The following is a 19,042-nucleotide window of genomic DNA, read 5'->3' on the forward strand; positions in this document are numbered from 1 at the left end:
AACATGTTGGTAAGAAACATGACCTTTCACAAGATAATAGAAACATAGAAAATAGGTGCAGGAGTAGGCTATTTGGCCCTACGATCCTGCACCGCCATTCAATATGATCATGGCTGATCATCCAACTCAGTATCCTGTACCTGCCTTCTTTCTATACCCCCTGATCCCTTTAGCCACAAGGGCCACATCTATCTCCTTCTTAAATATAGCCAATGAACTGGCCTCAACTACATTCTGTGGCAGAGAATTCCACAGATTCACCACTCTCTGTGTAAAAAATGTTCTTCTCATCTCAGTCCTAAATGATTTCCCCTTTATCCTTAAACTGTGACCCCTTGTTCTGGACTTCCCCAACATCGGGAACAATCTTCCTGCATCTAGCCTGTCCAACCCCTTAAGAATTTTGTAAGTTTCTATAAGATCCCCCCTCAATCTTCTAAATTCTAGCGAGTACAAGCCGAGTCTACCCAGTCTTTCTTCATATGAAAGTCCTGGCATCCCAGGAATCAGTCTGGTGAACTTTCTCTGTACTCCCTCTATGGCAAGAATGTCCTTCCTCAGATTAGGAGACCAAAACTGTACGCAATACTCCAGGTGTGGTCTCAAGACCCTGTACTGCAGTAGAATCTCCCTGCTCCTATACTCAAATCCTTTTGTATGAATGCTAACATACCATTCGCTTTCTTCACTGCCTGCTGCACATGCATGCCTACTTTCAATGACTGGTGTACCATGACACCCAGGTCTCGTTGCATCTCCCCTTTTCCTAATCGGCCACCATTCAGATAATAGTCTACTTTCCTGTTTTTGCCACCGAAGTGGATAACCTCACATTTATCCACATTATACTGCATCTGCCATGCATTTGCCCACTCACCCAGCCTATCCAAGTCACCTTGCAGCCTCCTAGCATCCTCCTCACAGCCCAGCACTGCCCCCCAGCTTTGTGTCATCCGCAAACTTGGAGTTGCATTCAATTCCCTCGTCCAAATCATTAATATATATTGTAAATAGCTGGGGTCCCAGCACTGAGCCTTGCGGTACCCCACTAGTTACTGTCTGCCATTCTGAAAAGGACCCGTTTGCTCCTACTCTTTGCTCCCTGTCTGCCAGCCAGTTCTCTATCCACATCAATACTGAACCCCCAATACCGTGTGCTTTAAGCTTGTATACTAACCTCTTATGTGGGACCTTGTCAAAAGCCTTCTGAAAGTCCAGATATAACACATCCACTGGTTCTCCATGAACTGGTAATGAACGAATGCAGCCGTAAAGAAAATGATCCCAAATGTTTCCTTTCCTTCCCCTTTGATGTATTAAGTAAATACAGGTGATAATTGTAATAACCCTTTCTAATAATATTTTTGATCAGAAATTCCAGCAAATGAGCAGTTAAAATGTGATTCATGCTCTGTAAATGTGTCTTTGGACCATATTTGGAGCTCGGTGTCCTGTTGAAATTAATCATCTTTTTAGTTGCAGTGAGAAGTCATCAAAATGGGATGTAGTCAGAAAAAATCCTCAATTAGGCATGCTAACCCGAGTCCTTTGCTTTATTCCTTAAAACCTTATCCGATGCTTGCTAACATTATTTTAATTTGTTTTTCAGTTTTTAATACTCTTGCTTATTTTCTAGTCCTCTTCCTCCCAGTCCCAGTACACCACTGTCACCCACATCGCCTATGGTTTCAGCACCTTCAAGTCCAGTTCCTGTTTCCTCCAGCGACTCTTCCCCTCTCAGGTTTGGTACCAGTTTATTTTATTTTCAGCTTTGTTAATTTTTATGCACTGGGCAAAACCCACCCTTATTCCAAAAATGTTTTTTTATGTTTTCTTCAATTCTGTGTTTTGGGTTATAGTTTTGCATTGATATTTTCTGTCACAGAAAGTTAAGCCAGTCACTTAACGTGAAATGTCTAAACTATAACACGGCGCATTTTACCTAATTTATATTATCTCCAAGATTGAGATTGTATTTAAGTGGAAACCTTTGGTGATTTACATTCAAATATTTATGACGAATTCATTGTTGCAGTTAAATCTTCAGTTCAATGTCATAAAATGGTTTAGAAACAATTTCCAGTTATATTAAAATACCTTGTTTGATAATGTGCTCTTGTTTTAAATTTCAGGTTGGATGTACAAAGAAATTAGCCTTAAGCTTAATTACCACTAAATTGATATCTGTTGGAATTCAAGCAATTTCACAGCAACCTTTTCACCCTTGAACCCTCCACATGTACATCAATTAGAGAATAAAGAGTTTACTTGCACAAGCATTATTTTAAGTGTAGTTGTATTGTTATCAATGACATTCTGTGGTTTGTCTCTGTGGCTATCGCATATATATCCTTGGATTACTAAATATTAATTCTGTGTAATTTTACACACTATATTAGAATGCAAGCTGTTTGGTGAAATAAGCACATCTGGCTGTCCTCTGTCATTCCATCTGCAGGCAATTTCTGTTTGTAACATTCCTGCAGAGTGCCCTCTGACATTGTGTTGTTTTGTGTTTATGTATGTCATCTTTTCTGTGTGTTTGAAATTATTTAAAATTAAGCCAAAGAGTGATTTAGTTAGTATCCTTGGTGGGTATAAAGAACATGCTGCCGGATTAAGTGGTTGCGGCAGGTAACAACATTCAAAAGCCATTTTCAAGAGTCAAGAGTGTTTTATTGTCATATGTCCCAGATATGATAGCAAAAGGATTTGAGTATAGGAGCAGGGAGGTTCTACTGCAGTTGTACAGGGTCTTGGTGAGACCACACCTGGAGTATTGCGTACAGTTTTGGTCTCCTAATCTGAGGAAAGACATTCTTGCCATAGAGGGAGTACAGAGAAGGTTCACCAGACTGATTCCTGGGATGTCAGGGCTTTCATATGAAGAAAGACTGGATAGACTCGGTTTGTACTCGCTAGAATTTGGAAGATTGAGGGGGGATCTTATAGAAACTTACAAAATTCTTAAGGGGTTGGGCAGGCTAGATGCAGGAAGATTGTTCCCGATGTTGGGGAAGTCCAGAACAAGGGGTCACAGTTTAAGGATAAAGGAGAAATATTTTAGGACCGAGATGAGGAAAACTTTTTTCACACAGAGAGTGGTGAATCTCTGGAATTCTCTCCCGCAGAAGGTAGTTGAGGCCAGTTCATTGGCTATATTTAAGAGGGAGTTAGATGTGGCCCTTGTGGCTAAAGGGATCAGGGGGTATGGAGAGAAGGCAGGTACAGGATACTGAGTTGGATGATCAGCCATGATCATATTGAATGGCAGTGCAGGCTCGAAGGGCCGAATGGTCTACTCCTGAACCTATTTTGTATGTTTCTATAGAACAATGAAATTCTTATTTGCTGCAGCACGACACAACAATACACTGTAAACAATATAATAAACGAGCGAGAAAAAGATCAGTGTGTATGAATACGCACACTCACAAGCACATACGCACAATATAGATAGATAGATAGATATGATATATATAATAATAATAATAATAATAATAATAATATTTTATTGTCATTGCATATAAGCGCAACGAGATTTGATATGCAGCTTCCATCCGATGTCATAACTTAAATAACTAATAAAATTTAGATTTAGATACCCCGAGAACATAAAGAACATTACCACAGTAAAATTGTCAAAACAGTTCAAACAGACTAAAGTGCAGATGTGTCTGTGCGACGTGACCATCCGAGGGAGACTGTCCATGGGAGGTGGGGGGGGGCACTCAGCAGGGCCGGTTCAGAGCCGCAATAGCTCTGGGAATGAAGCTGTTCCTGAGTCTGGAGGTTCAGGCGTAGAAGGCCTTGTAACATCAGTCGGAGGGAAGTAGTTCGAACAGTCCATTACAAGGGTGTGAGGAGTCATTATGGATGCTGACGGCCTTCCTGAGGCACCGAGTTTGGTAGATGCCCTCCAAGGCTGGTAGCTGTGTCCCAATAATCTTCTGCGCTCTGTGGACGATGCCCTGAAGAGCTCTCCTCTCCGCCTCCGTGCAGCTGAGATACAACACGGAGATGCCATACGTTAATGCCATACGCTCTCTGTGGTGCAGCAGTAGAAGGTTGTCAGCAGCTTTTGGGGCAGACCAGTCTTTTTTAATGTTCTCAGGAAGAACATTCGTTGCTGTGCCTTCTTGACCAGCGCAGTGGTGTTGGTGGACCATGTGAGGTACTCTGAAATGTGAGTGCCCAGAAACTTAAAGCTGGACACTCTCTCCACACTGTCCCTGTAGATGGAGATTGGGGCGTATTCTCCATTATGTGACCTCCTGAAGTCGATAATCAGCTCCTTGTTCTTGGAGGTGTTTAGTGACAAGTTGTTACGTCTGCCAGGTTCTGCACCTCCGCTACCTCCGCTCTGTATTTTGTTTCATCACCGTTGGTGATCACTGTTGTGTCGTCTGCAAACTTGACGATGGTGTTGGTGTCGAATGCAGGAACACAGTCGTGTGTGAAGAGGGAGTAGAGCATGGGGCTCAGTACCCAGTAGATATGATATATATATATATATACACACACACACACACACACACACACACACACACACACACACACACACACACACACACACACACACACACACACACACACACACACACACACATATATATACATATATATATACACATACGTACACACAAAAAACAAACAATAGTAGTGCAATAATAATAATAATCTATTGTAGTTCAAAGCATATTTGAGGTTGTAGTGTTTAATAGCTGCAGGGAAGAAGCTGTTCCTGAACCTGGATATTACATTTTCAGGCTCCTGTACCTTCTTTCTGATGGCAGTGGTGAAATGAGTGTGTGGCCAGGATTGTGTGGGTCTCTGATGATGTTGGCTGCCTTTTTGAGGCAGCGACACTGATAAATCCCTTCGATGGTTGGTAGGTCAGAGCCGGTGATGGACTGGGCAGTGTTTACAACTTTTTGCAGTCTTTTTTGCTCCTTGGCATTCAAGTTGCCAGTTCAGGCCTTGATGCAACCAGTCAATGTGCTCTCTACTGTGGACCTGTAGAAGTTAATCGTAATCGTCTCTGACATACCGAATCTTTGTAATCTTCTCAGGAAGTAGAGTTGGTGATGTGCTTTATTTATAATTGCACCAGTGTGCTGTGTCCAGGAAATATGCACTCCCAGGAATTTGAAGTTTTTGACTCTCCATATCTGTTGATATAAACAGGACTGTGGGTCGTCATCCTTCCTATTCCAAAGTTCACAATCAGTTCATTGGTTTTACTGATATTGAGAGCCAGATTGTTGTGCTGGCACCATTTGATCAATCGGTCGATCTCACTTCTATACTCTGACTCATCACGATCTGTAATTCAGCCAACAATGGTGGTGTTGTCAGCAAACTTGAAGATGGAGTTCACACTGTGTCCAGCTACACAGTCATGAGTATGGAGTGTGTACAGCAGGGGGCTGAGCACACAGCCTTGAGGTGCTCCCGTACTCGGGCACGGAACTCGCTATCAAAACATGCGGGGGACACAATTTCTTGGCGGCCGCGCACGCATGCGCTCACACACGAGGCTTTGGCCATGAGCCCTGTGGACGGTAACATCTCAGATTCAGATTTTTCAGATTCAAACTTTATTGTCATTGTGCAGTGTACAGTACAGAGACAACGAAATGCAGTTAGCATCTCCCCAGAAGAGCGAACATAGAATAATGAGCAATAAATATATATATGTAATCTGGAGCTGACTTGGTTGGTGACCGACTCCAAACTCCAGCAACAGCAGCCTCATCCGCCCCGAATCGTGGGGCTTGAATCAGCCCGTTCACGGGGTCTTTCATTGGCCGGCGGGGTCTTCAACCTCGGGAGCCTCGATGCTGCAGTCTGATTTTCAGACCATGTTATTCCATTTGCAGAATTCAGAAATTCCTCGATTTAAGAATAAAAATAATATACTTTGAGTGGATAAAGTCTGAACTCATAGAACTCACTGTGAACTCTATTCTCAATGGGAATGGAAAGCAGCCAACATCACAAGAGCTTGCATTTAGACAGACGCATAACGCTTTTTGCAGTTTTTAAGCAATATTCTTCTGAAGGATTATCTTTTGGAAAAAGTTCATGTTTCATGAATTAATTCAATTTTAAAATCCCTTTTCTGGCGTACCATTTGAACTCTTCTTTACAAAGTTATGTATGGAAGATTGAGTTACTTAAAGCTGTATATAACTTTTGTTCTGAACACTTGCCAAAATAAAATATTAAAGAAATATTGATCAAGGCAGCAGAATTGTTTTGTTTTTTTTACCAAGGCTGCAGACTAGTTTCCTGATCCCTTCAGAATTTTTCAGTCTACGCGAATAAGCAGATGAAGCCTGGGATTAATATGGCAACTGTAAATGCGTAACGTTCCTTTATCACAGCAGCAACATGTTAGGTCAGGTTTTGGACTCTGAATTTGAACTCGGTACGTTCTGTTTCAGAGGTGGGAGTGCTGAAAAAAAGCCGATCCTTCAAAAGGAAATAATAATAATAATTTTGGTGCATGTTTGTCACCTGGAGCTTTGATTTTGATGGTATGCCATAAGAATATTTCTTGCAACATTATATTGTAATAACAATGTTCCACGTTTCTTGTTTAGATAAATTAAGGTAAAAGAAGCCTTCTCTCTGTAAAACCCGATATGAAATAATGTCTATTGGTCAATACCAATCAAGGTATTTTTACATATAAGGACATATTAACTGACTAGGACATTTCACAACTTGCAAGGAAATAAGTTCATGTTATAGGAGCAGAATTAGGCCATTTGGCCCATTGAGCCCAACATTCAATCATGGCTGATCTATCTTTCCCTCTCTACCACATTCTCCTGCCTTCTTTCCGTAATCTTTAAATGTTGAAACTTTGAGTCATCATAAGGGTTGATCTTGAAACAGATCTTAAACTAAAGAAATATTCAGGCACCAGGAGTGGTGGTAAGAGTCATTAGCACTTTACTTTGTACCTCAATCCGAGTTATAAATAAAAGCTAGCAAGTAATGACCTATATGCTGGGTTGAATCTGAGATTAGGGGCCATAGTAAAACTGAAGGTCACAAGACTCTCCATTACCTGGAGTCATGCCATGAACAAAGGAAGATGGTTATAGTTATTCAAACATTTCATTCTCAGGATATTGCCCTTGCACAGTGAGCTGCTGTAGCACCTTGGACGAGGCAAGTAACCTGTTTAAAGATTAATATTTGTTCAACAACTATCTAGTAATGGCAATTTTCATCAAGAGGAAGTGCAGTATTTATGTTGATAGCCTAGTTAAGTTTCTTGCCTGGTGGAGATATTGAAAGTCCTCGCTACTGTCAAATACTACTCCATAAAACCTAGGCTTTAGTCTGGGAAAGCAACTTAACTAGGAAACCACATAAATACTCTGCTTATTGGAGAAGTGTATCTAACATATTACTTACTTCCCAACTCCCTAAACCTTTACATCGCCTACAGGTAATGGCTTGTAAATATATTTTCCAAGATTTCAAAGTCATTGTGTGGCCGCCTTTGTTAGCTGCTGATCTATGGAGTGAGAATGGACTTAATCAATTTGAATTCAGCAATTTGAATTTATTAGATGAAGATGCTCTCTCAGTAATGATGATCCTAAGGATATAACTGAAGCATCGGATGTGAGCCATGTTAGACCATGTTTCACACACAAAGCTGCTGAGGAAAATAAACTTTAAAATTCAGCCTAACCACACCCATTGACTGAACAGGCTATTGAAGTGAATGAAGACTAGAAACATGTAAAATTATAAACTCTTGAAGCAAGAACAGTTCAGAATATTAAAAAAGTAAATGTCTAATAATATTTTCTTGTAATTATTCCTTCCTGTTCAATTATAAGCAGCTATTTTATCCCCACATAATTGCCCATCAATACCTAGAACTTAGACCACATTTTAATAGAGAGAAGAACCAATTAATTATTTATATAAAATAACATAGTGCTCGGATGATGGTAATGCACTGTGACAAAGTTGAATGCTTTTGTTAATTGTGTTTAGTGTCGGAGCAGCTGGTAAATGTTTTATGAGCCATGATGAAGATGCTAGTGGCTAATTTCTCTTGTTCATGCAGATTGGGTATAGACTTTGTATAGCTAGTGGAAAGATATTTCATCATTTTACAAATAGTGTCATATGTATAATATGAGGTTATTGGGAAGTTTAGTTTAGTTTCGAGATACAGCGTGGAAACAGGCCCTTCGGCCCACCAAGTGCACACCGACCAGCAATCACCATACACTAGTTCTATCCTGCATACTGGGGATAATTTACAAAAGCCAATTAAACTATAAACCTATACGTCTTTCGAATATGAGAGGAGAAAACACACACTGGAAAAAACCCACGCGGTCAAGGGGAGAATGTACAGACAGCACCCTTAGACAGGATCGAACCCGGGTCTCTGGTGCTGTAAAGCAGCAACTCTACCGCTGTGCTACTTTGCCTCCCAAGTTATTGAGAAAATTCTGAGGGGAAGGATTAATGATCACTTGGAACAAAAGGGGATAATCAGAGAGAGTACACACGGCATTACATGACCCACATGACCCTCTCTGATCAATATGTTTAGTTTAGCTTAGAGATACTAAACTGCGTGGAAACAGGCCCTTCGGCCCACCAAGTCTGCACCGACCAGCGATCCCGGCACTTTTAGCACTATTCTGTACACATTTGGGACAATTTAAGTTTATACCAAGCCTTTTAACCTACATACCTGTACGTTTTTGGAGTGTGGGAGGAACCTGGAGATGCCGCAGAAAACCCACGCGGTCACAGGGAGAATGTACATACTCATACAGACACCACCCACGGTCAGGATCGAACCTGGGTCTGTAAGGCAGCAACTCTACTGTGCTACTGTGCTGCCCAATCTGATTGAACTTTTTGAAGGAACCAAGTGTATCAATGCAGACAAAGCAGTAGATGTAGTTTACCGGATTTCAGTAGGGCCTTTGACAAGGTCCTGCATGAGAGTTTGATCCAAATAATTTAGCGGTCATTGACTCCAGGACAATTTGGCAAACGGGATCCAAAATTGGCTTGGCAATGAGAGACTGAGGTGGTTTTAGTGTTTGGATGCCTGTTATTAATATTGTCCGTAAAGGGTTGGTGCTGGGGCCATATACATTGTATGTGACAAAATGGATGTAGGAGGCACGATTGGCAAATTTGCAGATGGCACAAACATTGGAAGAGTCATGGATAGTATGGAGAGTAGTCTTAGGCCACAAAGTGATAACAACGTGTAGGTGAACTGAACTGAGAAATGGCAAAAAGGTTAAATCCTGATAAATGTGAGATGATACATTTTGGAATTACTAATGAAGCTAAGACACATAACATGAATAATAGGGTCAAAAGGAGCCTTAATGAACAGAGGGCCTTGGAGTAGAAGCCCAGAGTTCCACAAATATTGCAGCACAAGTAGATAAGTGCTTCGGAAGGCATAAGGGATAGTTGCCTTGGCTAGTTAGGGCATTGAGTGTATAAGCAGGAAGTGCATGCTCCAAGTTTGATCATGGACAATGAGCACTTCAGCACGATCCAGCCCAACAACACAATGGAAGTACATTCATCACGATTAAAGGAGACCTAACATCTTCTGGGGGAAATGTTGATTTCCAGTCATTACTGGCTATGCTGATATTGGAATGGATCAGAGTGAACATGGTTGGCTGGTAATTCAGCAGGTTACAATTAGAATGATATTTTATAATAATACTGCTACCATTATTATTTTACAGTACACAAAATCGCAAAGCGAGAGCCCTGTACGCATGTAAGGCGGAACATGATTCGGAACTATCCTTTAGTGCTGGAACCATCTTTGAGAACGGTGAGTGAAGTCAACTCTACTGAAATTAAGCTCCGGTTATTTATTCAAATTTCTTGAACACAGCTGTTTTAAGAGCAGTAAAGGGTCTGTCCCACGAGCATGCGACTCCATGCAGCAAGCGCGACCTAACGTGGTCGCTTGGGCCGTACGGCCTCAGGGGGCTGGTCCTACTTCGATCGCCGGAGCCGTATGGAGTTGTGTCCCGACATCGCGCGGGGCTCCGAAAAACTGACTGTGTTCAAAAATTCTGCGTGGCAACGGCCTGCCGGCCCGCAGCCGCCTCTGCACCGTACGCACCGCCTCTACGGGCGTGCGCAGCGTCTCGACACCATAAGTCACACGTGAACTTCCCGCGGACTTCGCTCAAACTTCACGTCACTCACTCGACCTCCGCGCGGTCCCCGCTTCCGGTTTGGTCGCACTCGCCACATGCAGTCGCATGCTGGTGGGACTGGCCCTGTACGGGGATCACTCAACCTCCGTGCGACCCCCGCTTCCGGTTTGGTCGCGCTTGCCGCATGCAGGTCGCATGCTCGTGGGACAGGCCATTTAGTCTTTACCAGAAAAAGAATGTTTACTACATTTTAGCTGAATATTTCTTTGTAGTTGAGTTTCTGCATATTTCTAGTAGAGCACTCTAAATCAAGTAGAATCGGACAAACTGGCATAAAACAGAGGAAATATGAAGATGCAAAAGTAACATTTTAAATGTACAAAGAAATTGAATGTCATTGAACAGGAATTTTGCACGCATGTATTTTGTTCTAGATTATATTGTTTTTCAACAATGGAAAAGCTTCTAATTGATTTCCAACCTTAGGCCTTGCACTCCCTAACGGCTGGGATAGGCTACATGAGTATGATGAAATAGAAGAAATATTTTGTCCCGGCCATCTCCTAATTTACCATGAAAATTGCTGTTGGATATAACATCATTAACAGATGTTGTAGACTGTTTCATAGCGAGTGGGAAAACAATGCTGTTTTACAGCTGGTGTCACCAAGATGTTGATGTGGAAGATAATTAAGTTTGATTTAGGAAATGAAAACATAAACAGGGCTTTAAACACTTTCACCTCAATATTTCTGAGAAGTGCCACTACTTCCCTGCTAAGTGTGAGTGGTTTCAGGATTTCTGCACGTGCGTGCACAGACAGGGAATTCTAAACTTCTACCACTGCGTTTTTTTGATTACACATTGCCATTAGATTCTTTGTGGAATTTTTAATTCTGCTCATAAAACATGCACTAGGTTAGATGGGTGCAGTTACAGTTATCCTGTTTATTTTAATGAGCAGACTGGATGCAGGGTGAGTATGATGTGATCGAGGGACACAATAGATTGCAGGTTCTGGAATCCTAATCAAAGCACAAAGTGCTGTAAAAACTCAGCGGATCTGGCAGCATCAGGGGGGGGAATGGACAGACAACGTTTTGGGTTGGGACCCTTCTTCAAATTCAATATAGAAGGCAACGCAGTGGTAGGGTTGCCGCCTTGCAGGGCCCGGATTTGATGCTGACTATGGGTGCCTAGTTTAGTTTAAAGATTCAGCGCTGAAACAGGCCCTTCATCCCACCGGGTCCACACCGATCCTTGTACGGCCAGAGAAAACCCTCGCGGTCACGGAGAATTTCCAAACTCCATTCAGACATTACCCGTGGTCAGGATCGAACCCGGGTCTCTGGCGCTGTAAGGCAGCAACTCTACATGCTGTGCCCCCATGCCAGTACGGAGTTTGTATATTCTCCCTGCGACCACGTGGGTTTTCCCTGGGTGCTCTGGTTTCCTCCCACATTCCAAAGACGTACAGGTTTGTACGTTAATTGGCTTTGGTAAAAATCATAAATTGTCCACGATGTGCAATGTGTGCTAGTGTAACGGGGATCGCTGGTCGGCAAGGACTCGGTGGGCTGAAGGGCGAGTTTCTATCCTGTATCTTTAAACTAAACTAAAAACTGTTGCCATTTAAAATACTGTTTTTGAATTAATTGAGTTTGCTGAGTTTTTACATTTTTAAATGTTATTTTAAATTTTAAATGACAAATCTGTTTACATTGCCCTCTATAATGTTTGGGACAAAGACCCATCCTTTATTTATTTGCCTCTGTACCCCACAATTTCAGATTTGTAATAGAAAAAATCACATGTGGTTAAAGTGCACATTGTCAGATTTTAATAAAGGCCATTTTTATACATTTTGGTTTCACCATGTAGAAATGACAGCAGTGTTTATACATGTGGCCCTTGTGGCCAAGGGGATCAGAGGGTATGGAGAGAATGCAGGTACGGGATACTGAGTTGGATGATCAGTCATGATCATATTGAATGGCGGTGCAGGCTCGAAGGGCTGAATGGCCTACTCCTGCACCTAATTTCTATGTTTCTATGTTTAGTCCCTCCATTTCAGGGCACCATAATGTTTGGGACACAGCAGAGTCATATTAATGAAAGTAGTCATGTTTAGTATTTTGTTGCATATCCTTGCATGCAAGGACTGCTTGATATCTGTGATTCATGGACATCACCAGTTGCTGGGTGTCTTCTCTGGTGATGCTCTGCCAGGTCTGTATTGCAGCCATCTTTAGCTTATGCTTGTTTTTGGGGCTAGTCTCCTTCAGTTTTCTCTTCAGCATATACAAGGCATGCTCAATTGGGTTCCGATCGGGTGATTGACTTGGCCACTCAAGAATTGACCATTTTTTAGCTTTGAAAAATTCCTTTGTTGCTTTAGCAGTATGTTTGGGATCATTGTCTTGTTGTAGAATGAACCGCCGGCCAATGAGTTTTGAGGCATTTGTTTGAACTTGAGCAGATAGGATGAGTCTATACACTTCAGAATTAATTATGCTACAGCCATCAGCAGTTGTATCATCAATAAAGATAAGTGAAGGGCCTGTCCCACTTGGCGACTGCCGGCATCATTGACTGGCGTATCAGGTCACCGAAAAAATCGCAGCGCGATGCGGCGGTGGCACGGCGTGATGACGTATTGACGCGCAATGTTTTTTCACGTGTCGCAACATTGTTTTTTGTCGCCACTGGATTTTGAAATGTTCAAAATCTTTTGGCGACACTAATATGACTGGCAGTCACCGTAAAAATCCCTTGGATTTTATTGGATGACTGCTCTGGAAAAAGTTCTGCAGCTTATTGCTGCTCTGGAAAAAGGCCCATGAGCCAGTACCTTCAGCAGCCATACATGCCCAGACCATAACACCCCCACCACCGTGTTTCACAGATGAAGTGCTATGCTTTGGATCTTGGGTAGTTCCTTCTCTCCTCCATACTTTGCTCTTGCCATTCACTGTGATATGTTGGTCTTCATCTCATCTGTCCTCAAGACCTTTTTCCAGAGCTGTGGTTGCTCTTTTAAGTACTTCTTGGCAAACTGTAATCTGGCCATCCTATTTTTGCAGCTAACCAGTGGTTTGCACCTTGCAGCGTAGCCTCTGTATTTCTATTCATGAAGTCTTCTTTCCGGCAGTGGTCATTGACAAATCCACACCTGACTCCTGAAGTGTGTTTCTGATCTGTTGGACAAGTGTTTGGGGATTTTTCTTTATTATAGAGAGAATTCTTCTGTCATCAGCTGTGGAGGTTTTTCTTGGCCTGCCAGACCCTTTGTGATTAGTAATCTCACCAGTGCTCTCTTTCTTCTTAATGATGTTCCAAACAGTTGATGTTGGTAAGCCTAAGGTTTGGCTGATGCTTCTAACAGTTTTATTCTTGTTTCTCAGTCTCATAATGGCTTCTTTGACTTTCATTGGCACCACTTTAGTCCTCATGTTGATAAACAGCAATAACAGTTTCCAAAGGTGATGGAAAGACTGAAGGAAAGGCCGGGTGCTGAGAGCTCTCTTATACCTGCATCAAGGAGGCATTTAAACATACCTGAGCAATTACAAGCCATGTGTCCCAAACATTATGGTGCCCTGAAATGGGGGGACTATGTATAAACATAGCTGCAATTTCTACATGGTGAAACCAAAATGTATAAAAATGGCCTTTATTAAATCTGACAATGTCCACTTTAACCACATGTGATTTTTTTTTCTATTACAAACCTCAAATTGTGGAGTACGGAGGCAAAAAAATAAATGATGAGTCTTTGTCCCAAACATTATGAGGGCACTGTATATTATTACCAATAGACAAGCCAGTTAATCCAATAAAGTAGTTTAGCTGGCAGCCAAAATGTTTCCAGTACTTTTTTATAATGGGAAGAACTTGCTGACCTGGCCCATTGTAGCATTTACAGCTGGAAGGCAATTTGTTGGGCCTCAATGTGTAGCTATAGCTGCTTCCGTAAGAAGGTAAGACAGTTACCGGAATATAGGAAAGGTATTGTAATTGTAATGGGAGGTATTAAAGATGATTTAATGAGATAGTAATGTGAATGAATAATCAAATGATTCATCTTGCAGCATGCAGAAATGCTTAGAGGTTCTGTTGTGCCCTTCGGGAAAGGAGGTGTGTGAGTGTGTGTGTGTGTGTGTGTGATTGCGTGTATGATTACAGATTTGGGGGATTCCGTGTTGATGCATCAGATGATTGCCAAGGATTTGGGCACGTTATTTAGTAACCTCACTTGCCATATCCAGCTTAGGCTGCTAATGAAACCATATTATTCCCAAGAGTGCAGTGTCATATTTGGGCCCTTGGTCAATGTGGTCAAGTTCTGAAATGCTTTAAAGGAAATCACTTCATGCTCTCTGGACTCAAAGACGCAGCAATGCTCTACTCTGGGGACAAGGCTAGTGGGTAACACTTTTCAGTTGCACAATGCTGAAAAACAGAGATATGCAATTGAATTTCTAGTCGATCCAGTCCAAATTGTGTCCAAATTTGTGGGTCCAAATGAGGAGAAACTATATGCTTCACTGCTATTGCAAACGTGGTACATTTTATTTTATTGAAGCCGATAATCATTATAAAAAGGTTAGAAAGCGAATGGTATGTTAGCATTCATAGCAAAAGGATTTCAGTATAGGAGCAGGGAGATTCTACTGCAGTTGTACAGGGTCTTGGTGAGACCACACCAGGAGTATTGCATACAGTTTTGGTCTCCTAATCTGAGAAAGGACATTCTTGCCATAGAGGGAGTACAGAGAAGGTTCACCAGACTGATTCATGGGGTGTCAGGACTTTCATATGAAGAAAGACTGGATAGACTCGGCTTGTACTCGCTAGAATTTAGAAGATTGAGGGGGGATCTTATAGAAACTTACAAAATTCTTAAGGGGTTGGACAGGCTAGATGCGGGAAGATTGTTCCAGATGTTGGGGAAGTCCAGAACAAGGGGTCACAGTTTAAGGATAAGGGGGAAATCTTTTAGGACCGTGATGAGAAAAACATTTTTTACACAGAGAGTGGTGAATCTCTGGAATTCTCTGCCACAGAATGTAGTTGAGGCCAGTTCATTGGCTATATTTAAGAGGGTTAGATGTGGCCCTTGTGGCTAAAGGGATCAGGGGGTATGGAGAGAAGGCAGGTACAGGATACTGAGTTGGATGATCAGGCATGATCATATTGAATGGCGGTACAGGCTCGAGGGGCCGAATGGCCTACTCCTGCACCTATTTTCTATGTTTCTATGTTTGTTTGGTTATGCTGTTGACCTAACAAAGCATTTCTGCTTCTTTAATAACTGATGTGCATTTTTCAGTTTACTCATCTAGGGAACCTGGTTGGCTTGAAGGGACTTTGGATGGGAAGATCGGACTAATTCCAGAAAATTACATTGAGTTTCTATAGCCAAAAGCATGCAACTTTGTTGCTGAGAATTACATGGTATCCATGACAAACAATGAAGATATGAACATTATTTTGTTTTTTAGCATTTTATTCTATTGGAGGACATTATAAGAACCGGAGATGAATTTCAACTCAAGATTTTAATGTCCTGTATGGATATGATGTACCATTAATTTATCAAACCAGAGCCTGTAATTACTTCTTAAGGATTTTGTTTTTAATTCAAACTCTTACGTTTCTGAAATTATGTTTTATTTTATCTGTGGTAGGTAGTAGAATGTATAAAGTGTTGATATTCATTCTACTTAACTGTTGCAAATATCTGTATGATGTATGTATTATATGATATGGGGTTTTTTTTAAATTAGGGGAAGTGTATTATCCCTAATTTTGCCATTTCTTCCACCTAAAGTATGGATTATACAATTGAAATGTTGCAACACAGAAGGGACTTGACAATGGTGACATTAATGGTCACATTTTATAATGAAGATGTTATTGTCCATTTAAAAACAAAATCTTAATAATTACCTCTATATTTATCAAAATAAACAGTAATTTGGTATTTAAAAAACGTGACATAAAATTGAATGCTTTCCACGATGTAAAGGAAGAAATGGATTTTAGGCATAAGCGTGCAGGTTTGAATAGAAGTGTTTCTTAAAATTGACAATGAGAAAGCAGGTGGAAGACATTTCTAACGACCTTGCCATTTCACTGTTGAATAAAATGCTTTGCGAAGGTAGCAGGTCACACCTGCAATAACCACTACATTTCCTTCAGCAGCTAATATTTTGATTTGAAAAGGTGAAAACTCCTCAGACCTGATCGTTGAACACAAATGTACTTTCAACAATTCACCTTTTGATTTCGATCACCTTGAAACTTAGAATTTCAAACTTAACAAAAATATGTATTATAGAACATTTAATGTATTCCAAAGTTCAAATGCAAGTTGTACCAAAGGTTTCTACGAACAATTGTTGAAAGGCAAAACCTGCTGCCTTGGTTTGACTGTGTGTGTTGAAACAAGCTTCTGCTTATCTATTCATCTTGCATATTTAATGTTTTCAGGGGACACCAGATTATCAGCTGCTGGTTGGAAGTTATTTGCTTTGAAACAAACAAAATACTTGTATCCAGTAAAACAAAGTTTGACTTTTTAAAATTTAAATCTAGAATGGTTATTGTGTTTTAAGAAGTGGCTTTGCCTTTATATTTTAATTTTTTAAACGTCATTCATTGCTTCTAAGTTAAACTACTAAGGCTGTTGAAGCTAGTGGATTGTGATAATGAAATACTTTGGGGGCAATGGTTGATATCCATCTATATTATTGACTGTAACAAATTGCAGCCTGGTAGTTCATCTCTTAACAATTTGTTTTAAAATATATTATTATCAGATGCCAATAAAAATGTTTTTTGGTACGTGATAATTAGAGTTTGATTTATACAGCGGAAGAGGATTCAATGTTCCTGATCACGGGAGCAGTACAGAGTCCATGTTTACTCAGTCATTTAAGTAGCATTACTCATTACATTTTTTAAAACATTGAAATCCTTGCTCTTTAAAAAAAAAGTTTGATATATATATATACATATATATATATATATATATATATATATATATATAGCACCAGTAACAGATGAAAACATCAAGTTTGGAAAAAATTAAGAAAGACAATAGGTGCAGGTAGGCCATTCGGCCCTTCAAGTCAAGTCATGTTTATTCGTCACGTACACATACGAGATGTGCAGTGAAATGAAAAGTGGCAATGCTCGCGAATGTTGCAAAAAAACAAACAAACAAACTACAAACAGAATGGAACAGAATTGCATAATCACATGTTACATATTTGTGGGAGGGAGGGAAGTAAAAGGAAAAAACAGCAATTTTAAAAAGACACCACACAACAGTAAAATGGTTCAGTAAAGTTAGTCCCTGGTGAGATAGGAGTTTACAGTCCTAATGGCCTCTGGGAAGAAACTCCTTCTCATCCTCTCCGTTCGCACAGCATGGCAACGGAGGCGTTTGCCTGACCGTAGCAGCTGGAACAGTCCGTTGCTGGGGTGGAAGTGGTCTCCCATGATCTTGTTGGCTCTGGAGTTGCACCTTCTGATGTATAGTTCCTGCAGGGGGAGCGAGTGTAGTTCCCATAGTGCATTCGGTTGAACGCACTACTCTCTGCAGAGCCTTCTTGTCCTGGGCAGAGCAATTCCCAAACCAAATCGTGATATTTCTGGACAAGTTGCTTTCCACAGCCACTGAGTAGAAGCACTGGAGGATCCTCAGAGACACTCTGAATTTCCTCAATTGCCTGAGGTGGTAAAGGCGCTGCCTTACCTTACTCACGAGTGCTGCAGTGTGTGATGTCCATGTCAGATCCTCTGAGATGTGGACTCACAGGTATTTAAAACAGCTCATCCTATCCACAGAATCCCCATTTATCTTCAATGGAGTGTACGTCCTCGGATGATGTGCCCTCCTAAAGTCCACGATCAGCTCCTTAGTTGTTTCGATATTCAAGAGGAGGCTGTTGTCCTGACACCAGAGTGCCAGATCAGCCACCTCCTCCCGGTAGGCCTTCTCGTCGTTGTCTGAGATCAGGCCCACCACCACAGTGTCATCAGCAAACTTGATTATCCAGTTGGAGCAGAACCTGGTCACACAGTCATGTGTGTACAGGGAGTACAATAGGGGGCACAACCCTGGGGCGATCCTGTGCTCAGGGTGAGGGTCTTTGATGTATTTCCTCCCATCTTGACTACCTGGGGCCTGGTGGAGAGAAAATCCAGGACCCAGACACACACGGGGGGGGGGACTATCGTGTTGAGCTGTAGTCTATGAACAGCATCCTCACATAGCCCCCCTTCTGGCTGTCAAGATGAGAGAGAGCGGTGTGCAGAACCTGGGAGATCGCATCGTCCGTGGATCTGTTCAGATGGTATGCGAGTTGTAGCTTTTTCGAGCCAGCACCGCCATTCAATGTGAACATGGCTGATCATTCACAATCAGAACCCTGTTCCTGCCTTCCCCCCATATCCCCTGACTCCGCTATCTTTAAGAGGTCTATCTAACTCTCTCTTGAAAGTATCCTGGGAACCGGCCATCACCGCCCTCTGAGGCAGAGAATTCCACAGACTCAAAACTCTGTGTGAAAAAGTGTTTCCTCATCTCCATTCTAAATGGCTTACCCCTTATTCTTAAACTGTGACCCCTGGTTCTGGACTCCCCCAACATCGGGAACATGTTTCATGCCTCTAGCATTTCCAAACCCTTAATAATCTTATATGTTTCAACATGATCCCCTCTTGTCCTAAATTCCAGAGTATACAAGCCCAGACGCTCCATTCTCTCAGCATAAGACAGTCCTGTCATCCCGGGAATTAACCTTGTGAACCTACTCTGCAATCGCTCAATA

At 41.5% G+C, this 19,042-nt stretch overlaps 1 protein-coding gene across 1 annotated transcript in view; it reads left to right on the forward strand.

The window, feature by feature from the left end:
- Positions 1–17,047, forward strand: part of LOC129701769 (rho GTPase-activating protein 26-like) — a 140,573-nt gene extending 123,526 nt beyond the window's left edge. The window contains 3 exon segments of the mRNA XM_055643194.1: positions 1,637–1,741; positions 9,774–9,865; positions 15,532–17,047. Of these exon segments, the coding sequence (XP_055499169.1) occupies positions 1,637–1,741; positions 9,774–9,865; positions 15,532–15,620 (286 nt within the window). The 3' untranslated portion in view covers positions 15,621–17,047.
- Positions 17,048–19,042: the final 1,995 nt, after the last annotated feature.

This window comes from Leucoraja erinacea, chromosome 11, assembly GCF_028641065.1.
Source record: "Leucoraja erinacea ecotype New England chromosome 11, Leri_hhj_1, whole genome shotgun sequence".
Lineage (NCBI taxonomy): Eukaryota > Metazoa > Chordata > Chondrichthyes > Rajiformes > Rajidae > Leucoraja > Leucoraja erinaceus.